General features: G+C 49.5%; 1 protein-coding gene across 1 annotated transcript; it reads right to left on the bottom strand.

The window, feature by feature from the left end:
• Positions 1 to 1,292: 1,292 nt before the first annotated feature.
• On the bottom strand, positions 1,293 to 6,941 carry LOC144129880 (uncharacterized). The gene is made up of 2 exons (XM_077663940.1): positions 6,028 to 6,941; positions 1,293 to 1,537 (listed from the first exon to the last, which is right to left on the bottom strand). Exons 1-2 carry the CDS (start codon positions 6,926 to 6,928, stop codon positions 1,293 to 1,295), a joined length of 1,146 nt encoding a protein of 381 aa, XP_077520066.1. The 5' UTR covers positions 6,929 to 6,941.
• Positions 6,942 to 9,339: the final 2,398 nt, after the last annotated feature.

The raw sequence follows: 9,339 nt of genomic DNA, 5'->3' as shown, positions 1-9,339 counted from the left end.
TGACCCGTTTCGGCATTCGCTTCTAAGCTCACTCCCTTACAATACTATAACACCTCACTTGCAAGTCAGCTCGAACTCATTCTAGCGGATGGTGTAGCTATCTCTCCTGATGCTTTCAGTCGTCCGGCGCTATGTGGGCGGGGCGAAGCGATGGCGACGGCTGTTGGCCAGAGCGGGCGGTGTTCGCGTTTCGAAGGCATTACACAAGGTGTCGAATGTCTTCGCGGATCTCCGCTGACTCGGATGTATCTAGGTCGAATGCCGTTAGAAAATTCTTTCAGCAGCACAAAGCGGCAGTCGAGTCGAATCGCATTCGGTTGCAAGGCACTCGAAACGCCTGTGTTGCAGGGTAAATGACAAGTCTGAGGTCGTGATGCTTTTAGTACGAAAGCACTACATCACGGGGTCGAACCGGCTCACCAGTTTTTGTGATGCTTGACCTTGAGGGCGACAGTGGGCAAACCATAAATATATAAGTGAAGTAAATATCACTGGCACTGGGATTCGGACCTGCGACGGCGCAAACAGATCAGCTTCGCTGGCCACTGCGCGAGCTATAGGCAATCGCCGCAGCCGATCACGACTCGTGTTGAACTGCAACTCACTAACGTGCTCTGCATTGCACATCGTCTTTCGATCAACTAATGCTACGATCAAACTAATATTCGCGCTTTGAGCTATGTGGCGGTACTGAGGAAATGATGTGCGCTGCATGTGTTGGCGTGGGAAACGTTGTGGCAGAAACACGGCACTGGAGCATAGGCCGCCGGAGTATATTGCGTAAATTGGCATTAACGAATAAAGAGCTGAATACGCGCATAGCTGGCTCCCTGGGTCAATGGAAACAGCTCAATCGCGCTTTCAGGTACGCGGTGTCCACCTGCAAAAAAAAAAAAACTGCTTTCGCACAATATTACGTGCTTAGCAACGCTAAACCGCCAGCCAATCTTTTTTGTAGTTAACAACATGTATTCAGACGTGAAAATAAAACTGAAAATTAACTTGGAGTAATTAGATTTGCGATACAATTGTATTCTCTAAGAATGACGCGAAAAGAAATTAATTCCACAAGGTGCTGCAACATCCGCCTCTACGGCCATCATTTCCAAATGACACTTCTTTTTGCCGTGTGGCAGCGCGCACCGAAAGTGTCATTCGACCAAGGCAAGTGCACTTCTTGAAAGTGTCACTAAACTTGCCCGCGTGACAGGGGTGTAAGTGTACCCAAAAATTTTCCTTCTTCCCTGGTGAAAGGCTGCCGAGAGGATTTTGCTTAATGATCTCCACCATGGCTAGCACGAATTTGGAAAGGCTCTGCGTCGCGCTGGATATTCACCGGGCGTTTGGTTGGTAGGATTGGCCTTGAGCGTCAGTGACCGGGCGCTCGCTTCCGGAAAGGGGCTGCTGCCTTCGGTGTCCGGACTTCCGGTTCGCTGGTATTCGTCGACCGAGTCCTGGCAGAAACCCTCGGCCTCTGCAGCGTACGTCTGCTGCGGGCTGGCCGGCTGAGCCTTTGAGCTCCGCGACCAACCTCCGCCTGTTGAACAGAGGACGATGTAACTAATAACAGCCGGAGTTATCGGCAGGAGGCCATCCAATCACTTGCATTATAATCATTGCAACCTTGAGGATTGGAACAGCATGACCACAAGAACATATATGTGAGTTCACGCATTGTGAGAGAGTGTCAGTGTCGGCTGTGAAGGGGTTCAGTGTCTGCAAGGAGCTTTACGGGTCACATGACCCAGTTATATAGCCATATGCGAATAAATACGTGATGATTCACACATGTTGCGTACAAGCTCCTAACAAACGTTCAATTTTGCTGGCGTAGTAAAAAGCTTAATCTTGAGGAAGAACTTCCCATGTAAAAGCAGGATGCTATAAACTAGAACCTCCGATACTTTCCGCCTTCCCCACTAGGTGAAAGAGAGAGAGAGAGAATGAGAGCGAGAGCCGTGCCATCCCCTGCCCCTAGTTTTTTTCGACCTCAATGTGGCGGCATCATGTGAGCACACAGATCACATTCTATACGGAGTGTACTGTTTGAACTTTTTTCTTCGAAAAAATAGAACCCAGTGATCTTTCACATAAAAAATTCCCTCCTTCGTAATACGCATCTGCCTTTGGGGACAGACACACCAGATATTTCAAGGAAGCCGTTCAAAAATTTCCAAAAATTTTGAGAAAGTTTGGCTCGACAAAATTTGGCTCTTTTGACTAGCCTGCATGAGCTGGAAAGGTTGCTTTGCCTGCAAGCTTTTCGAAAGCGCATACATTTTGGCACGATGTCGCCAAATTTTTTTGAGCCACAGCACCAAGTATAATCGCGTTTTCGAAATTCTAAAAACTGATATGGCTATTACGAACGACCAGGTATACAAATCTCGAATTGCAACTAGGCGCCTAACTCTATTAGTTAGAAGTTAATTATTAAAAACTTGTTAACCATCTTACTACATAAGACGATTCACCGGCTTTCCGGTGTCCGCCAACACTGGTAATATTATGCCGCTAAAGCAATACTTTTTACTACAAAAAGCCTATTTTTGAAAATTTTTGAGTCTTCCCTGAAACACCTGGTATACAATTCACGGTAGCAGAGCTCCATAGTGACCACAGCGGGTACCGAATGAGTTAGAATTCACAATGCACGGTAGCAGAGCGTCATAGTGACCACAGCGGGTACCGAATGAGTTAGAATTCACAATGCACGGTAGCAGAGCGTCATAGTGACCACAGCGGGTACCGAATGAGTTCGAATTCACAATGCACGGTAGCAGAGCGTCATAGTGACCACAGCGGGTACCGAATGAGTTAGAATTCACAATGCACGGTAGCAGAGCGTCATAGTGACCACAGCGGGTACCGAATGAGTTCGAATTCACAATGCACGGTAGCAGAGCGTCACAGTGACCACAGCGGGTACCGAATGAGTTCGAATTCACAATGCACGGTAGCAGAGCGTCATAGTGACCACAGCGGGTACCGAATGAGTTCGAATTCACAATGCACGGTAGCAGAGCGTCATAGTGACCACAGCGGGTACCGAATGAGTTCGAATTCGCTAGGTGCGTGTATACCCTTGTATAATCCTATGAAGCGAAGGTTACGGAATGTGGGGCGTCTGCTTCTCGGCCGAAGGAGGAGTCCGTCTCCGCTCGCTTCTCCCTATACCCGGCAGACGGCGCCACTTTTCCGTGTTCCCGCTCTCATTGCCGCTTGTATTCCTCGCTTTCCCTGCCTTGGTCAGCTGCTGCTCCGCGCTGGATTGCGGAGAGGCCATGTCGCTCGGAATGCATGAGCAAAGTGCGTCGGCGGATACCTGCAGAATAATAATTGGTTTTGGGGGACAGGAAATGGCGCAGTATCTGTCTCATATATCGTTGGACACCTGAACCACGCCGTAAGGGAAGGGAGAAAGGAGGGAGTGAAAGAAGGGAAGAAAGAGGTGCCGTAGTGGAGGGCTCCAGAATAATTTCGCCCACCTGGGGATCTTCACCATGCACTGACATCGCACAGTACACGGGCGCCTTAGCGTTTCGCCTCCATAAAAACGCAGCCGCCGCGGTCGGGTTCGAACCCGGGAACTTCGGATCAGTAGCCGAGCGCCCTAACCACTGAGTCACCACGGCGGATACCTGCAGATAGAAGGGCTATTTGTCCTCGCGAAACACTGCGCTGGATGATAGCTGTGAATGCCCCAGCGGCTGCTTTTGAGGAGCTTTCAAGAGCGTGTGCCGATATAGAGCACGCCAAGCGAGCTGATAAGGACGGACGTATTTTGTGATGAAAAAAAAGAAAAAGGCGATAACAAATATGTGCGTACAGCGCTGTTTATAATGTATATTGGTTGTTGCGAACTGTCTATATGCTCAACACAGCGTGCAATCTTTTTCTTACCGTCCTTTTTTCATTTTTCCAGTCGCATCCCTTTTGCCTTCGATTCCCGAAACCTCATGTCATACTTTCTCGCCAGCCAAGTTAGGCCATCGATTATTGGCCTATTTCCAGCGTTCGAACCTACCATCTGCCGTTGTATGATTGAAGAGCAACGACGCTGTCAAAGCAGGTACAAAGATTGCCTCTCGTAGCAAGCAAAATGAAACGTTGAGCGCAATGTAAATATCGCCACACCACGGCTGTTTCTAGCGCAAGGACAGATGTCGAGAAAGCGCTCTCACATTCAACGCTTAACAAATTGTCTGCAGTAATTAGCGTCACCGCGGTGACACGAATGCACCAGATTTCCACGTATATAGACCCACCGAATGAGAACGACAAATGCGCTGTACTATTTCACATGCTCTGGCTCTTACAGGTACAGTGCGAAGACTCTTCCGAGCTGTAGGATTCGGAGCCCCCCGCTGCGGCGTCTCACACGGTCAGGGGGGTCGCTTCGGAACGTTAACCCTCCCATAAGCACTGATGCTGAACATCGGAATAAGCCTTGGATATTCTGCGCAGTTTTAATATTAAGCGAGTTCAAAGAACACGGCAAGGGTCATTTAATTATTATGGAAACATCACGCCTCTGAAATCCGACTACGTACCGACTGCTCCGTGGATATGCCTTTTCTACGTATACACATTAATGTTTCCAGTTACCTTGCCAGCGGAGTTGAGCACAGAAAAGCGTGCGCTGGAAGTTTCAACGAACGCTTGTTTTGTAATGAGAGAAGTATGCTTTAGTTCCTTCAGGCACACCACTGTTTTTCTGAATGTTACCGAGTGTTCGGTGACCTGCCAGTTTCTTTCTTATAGCGTACCACAAAATGGCCACACGGTGCAATTCCAGACAAAGCGCTCCGCATTTCCAGTTTGTAGAAACAACTACACCAGCAAGTTTTAATCTGCTTCTGATACGACCTTATTCGTGAGCACCTTGAGGGGGCGCAGTCACTTTTCGACGTGAAGAAAGAAGCTAGCTGTGCTGAAAATTAATAGTGAGTGAACACTGAGCACAGCACATGATACGTATCGCAGCTAAACAACGCGTGGAAACCCTGCTGTCAACGCCCTAACCGGGCAGTGAATATGCTCATTCAGAGCGGACTTGACAGTTCCGGCTCGAAGGCGGACTGCGCTGGTGGAAAACAAGCGGAGCTTGCACTCATTGAAGAGCACTGAAAACGGAAGAGAGTATACACACGTTCTTACGATCTCGGTTGACATGCGCCCGAGCAAGAGATTACGACTTGCCCTTTGTTGTACTGCAAACCAAACAGTCCTCGTGGGAAGGAACAACGCCTTGCTTTAACATGCACGCGAAGGCATTGGCGGGAACAAGTAACGATAAAAGGGAACACCAGCAAAGTGTTCGAGATAAAAAGGCCGTGTTTATTGCAGGATCTTACAGGACACCGGTCACGTAAGTACAAAAAAGTGTACAATAAAAATTTGTAAAGTATTCAACAGGCCCTACACTGCGTGGGTACTAAGCAATTAGGGCACACTACAGCGCCACAGCTGTGGGCCAGACAACAGGCAGTTTTCAGGTCGGAACCGCAGACGGCCGTGGCGACTGTGCGGAAGCCTACGAAGTGACGGGAGATGAGGTAGTGGGGGATACCCCGTCACTCGTCACGCTGCCAGGTAGGTCCGCCGTTTCTTCAGTAGAAGTGCGAACCGCCAGTGTTGACGAAGTGACCGAGGACGTAGGAACAGTTGCCGGTGCAGTGACGGACTCCAGAACAGGAGTCAAGGTATCAGCTCTTGTGAGCGCAACGGTTGACGCGAGGGTACCAGACCGAATGGAGACTACTTCTGTGGGAGGCAGAGAAGCAGAAGTCGCAAGTGCGGCATTTGCGTTCGTAGGCGCAGACTGGGCAACGGAGAACGTAGCGGCGCTTGTGGTGGCGTCCGCTGTCGTGAAGATGGTGCCAGACCTGATCGACACTTCTTCGGTGGGAGACAAAGTAGGTACGGCAGTGCGAAACGTAGGAGCAGGCGACGCAGTCTGTAGCGTAGAGATTGCAGTTGGGGTGGTTGCGAGCGGAACAGCGGTAACCAATGCGCCCGTCCTACCTTCGGGAAAAGCGGCCGTGTCCGCAGAAGAGGCAGGCACGGCAGTGGAGGTGAGGAAGCGCGGGACAGTGGCGCCGAGGGCAGGAGCCGGGACACCAACAGTGCCAGTCTGGACCTGGACAGGCACGGAAACTGTGGTAGCTCTGATGGAAGGAGTAGCTGCTGCAGCCGTCGGAGTCGGGCTTGTTGCGGTGACTGCAGGGCGGGGAGCCTTGGTCGGGGCAACCGTCCGAGGTGGCACTGGCTGGTGTGGGTGCTTCTTTAAGGCCAAGATTTCGTGCACCACATGCGTAGGGGAAGCTGCAGGATGAGGCTGGTGGGGCACGTTGTGAGCGTGATTGGAATGGGCGGTACGGTTGAGCCAGACGGAAGCGTTGTGCAGGAGGGAGATCAAGGGGCTGACTACCTTGCCAGCGACGTTCCCGATAGACGTAGGGATCTTGTTCAAGACGCTGTTGGGCACGAGAGAACCAGAGTGGGAGGGGCCTGGAGCGACAGCATGAGCGGCAGGAACGTGGACGACGTTGCAAACCATGACAGGCACCATGTCCACGTTGCCTGCAACTGGCACAACTGCACCAGAGGACGCCGATGGTTGGTGCGGGTGGTGCTGGTGCTCGTGGCCATGGCTGGAGGGATGCTGCTGGCCTGGTAATACGTGTCCGTGACCCTGGTGGTGGTTGTGGGCATGGACTTGGTTAGCATGACTGCCATGAGAGTTGTGGGGTGGTGGTACGTGGTGGTGGCCATGAGCCTGGAAGTTCAGGGAATGGCTGTCGTGTACTGCTCCATGGTTGTGGTCATGATGGCTGTGCGCAAAACCAAAGGTTCGGCCTGTGAGGTTCTGCGCTTCCACCGCAAGTGCGCAGACGGCCAGCAGCAATACTGACACGGGCTTCATGGTATAAGGACGGTTGATCCTGCAAATATATAACAGAACGGAACGTTACGACATCGCAAAAAATTGACACAGGAAAAAGAAGCACTTAAACATGGACGGCCAAGCGTACAACTGAAGGCACGCACCTTGCTGCTGTGACACACTTTCCAGGACTGGTGCTTCCGAGCCTACCGACAGGTTCTTTTATAGTGGGTCAAGAGCTGTTCGCTGATCTCCTATTGGTTAGTCATAAAGGCAGCGTCAGCATCACTGGAAGCGCGCCATCAGAATTTCTAGTTAAGATAAAAAAAATTTTCAAAATTCGAAGTCAGACAAGAACGACGCGATAAAAAAAATGTTAAAACTGCTATCTGTGGTGCTTCAAAGCGTCACGTTCTCGGCTGTCAGAAAGGAAGTGCTTTCCTGTGAAAGGGTGCGCGTGTCGCACGGCTAAATGACGGCACGTTTCTCAGGCCTCTTTGTACAGGGCCGCAGCGATAAACGCCTGTGCATAAGCCTGGTCAGTTGCGTAAGAGGCTGCTATATGAATTCAGGGTCAGGAAGGCTGTGGCACCTCTGCTGCTCACCAGTTTTAGACTACCGATGTTTAAACGTCGCCACTGGTCTCACTCATTAGCTTACTTTGGAAGACATTTTCAGCGTTTCCTTACGGTTCAATCAATACGCGAGAGAGCGCTACAAGTAGGCACCACTGGTCACGAAAGGCACATCGAAAAATAAATGACAGACGATTCTCCCATTTAATTGAATGCTTGTAAAGGTATATACATTAATAGTATTAGCGTGCTATTAGTATTAATGGTGCTCGGCTGCTGACCCGAAAGACTCGGGTTCGAACCCGGCCGCGACGGTCGCATTTTGATGGAGCGTAAATGCTAGAGGCTCGTGTGCTGTGCGATGTCAGTTAAAGAACCCCAGATGGTCGAAATTATCCGGTGCCCTCCACTATGACGTCCTTCGTAACCTTAGTCACTTTGAGAAGTTAAAGCCCATAAAATCGAACATTAACAGCATAACTTCATGTCACAAGTTGTGTGTCGTAAAAAGAGAGTGACAATTAGTTGAACTTGTCCTGTATAGTGGTTGTCACAAGACCATCGCCCTTGATCTTTTTGTGCGAAGGGGCTTTCCGAGGCCCTTCAAGCAATAGAGTTGACCAGACAAGTAAAAATATGTAGGGGTGTGCGAATGGTACTTGTTCAAAACCAAATCGAATATTTTAAGAATATATGGAATAGTAGAACATTTACAAAACGAATAACCGCGCGATAACGCTAAGCGCATGCGGCGGCACGGCGCTATAACATCATCAACAGCAGCCTGCATACGTCCACCCCAGGACAAAGGATTCTAATATGAGCCTCCAATTAACCCTGTCCTGAGCTAGCTGCGGCCACCTTATCCCTGGAAACTTCCTAATCTTATCCGCCCCTGTGACTTCGTGACGCCCGTGGTACGATTGCCCTCTCTTAAAATCCATCCCGCTTTCCTTAAAGTTTCTACTGAGTCAAATGCTTTCTCTTAATCTATGAAGGCTATATATAAATGTTGGCTATATTCTGCGCATTGGTCTATCATTTAGGTTTATGGGGGTTTAACGTCCCAAAGCGACTGAGGCTATGAGGGACGCCGTAGTGAAAGGCTCCGCAAATTTCGACCACCTGGGGTTCTTTAACGTGCACAGGCATCGCACAGTACACGGGTCTCTAGAATTTGGCCCCCATCGAAATCCGACCGCCGCGGCCGGGATGTTATGTTCTTCAGCGCAAAAACGCATAAACCCACATGCCTGCTTCGCGTAATTGTGTCAATGGCAGACATTTGGCAAAAATGTGTTGCAAGGTTTTTGCAAACAAAACTTGACTTGCTCTCTGTTAATGACCCTTATCTGGTGAAAAATTCGAATGACACCATTCAATTTCTGCAGCACAACCGGACCAAGGCCTTTCTTGGCTTTTCTATAGATGTGAAAGGCCTGTATTATTCGATTCCTCACGATGACCTCATCCGGTGTGTAAGTGATCGTATCGACCATGATGGGGATGTTGCTTTCCAAAATGCATGCGGTTGTTCTGTCGGTGGTTTTTTAGAACTTTTTTCTACTTACCCCAAATCCAGCTACACCGAATGGAATGGGTCTCTGTTTATCCAAAAACAAGGTATTTGCATAGGTCTTGTATCGCCCCCATTGTGAGTGACCTGTACCTGGCTATGCATGACTGAGTGTTGAATGAGAAACTCAGAAATTTTTCAGTTCTAGAAATTTTTAGATATGTGGACGATTACCTCATTTTCCTAGACTTTCAAAACGATGCCTTTCTGCTTGAAGTTCGCAAGGTGTTAGACCTTTTTCAGTTAAACTGTGTTTCCCCTGGTTTTGACGCACGAAGTACCAGAAAATGGCTCCATCC

The sequence above is a fragment of the Amblyomma americanum genome, chromosome 4 (genome assembly GCF_052857255.1).
Source record: "Amblyomma americanum isolate KBUSLIRL-KWMA chromosome 4, ASM5285725v1, whole genome shotgun sequence".
In the NCBI taxonomy this organism is placed as follows: Eukaryota; Metazoa; Arthropoda; class Arachnida; order Ixodida; family Ixodidae; genus Amblyomma; species Amblyomma americanum.
This window is presented reverse-complemented; position numbering and strand designations above follow the sequence as displayed.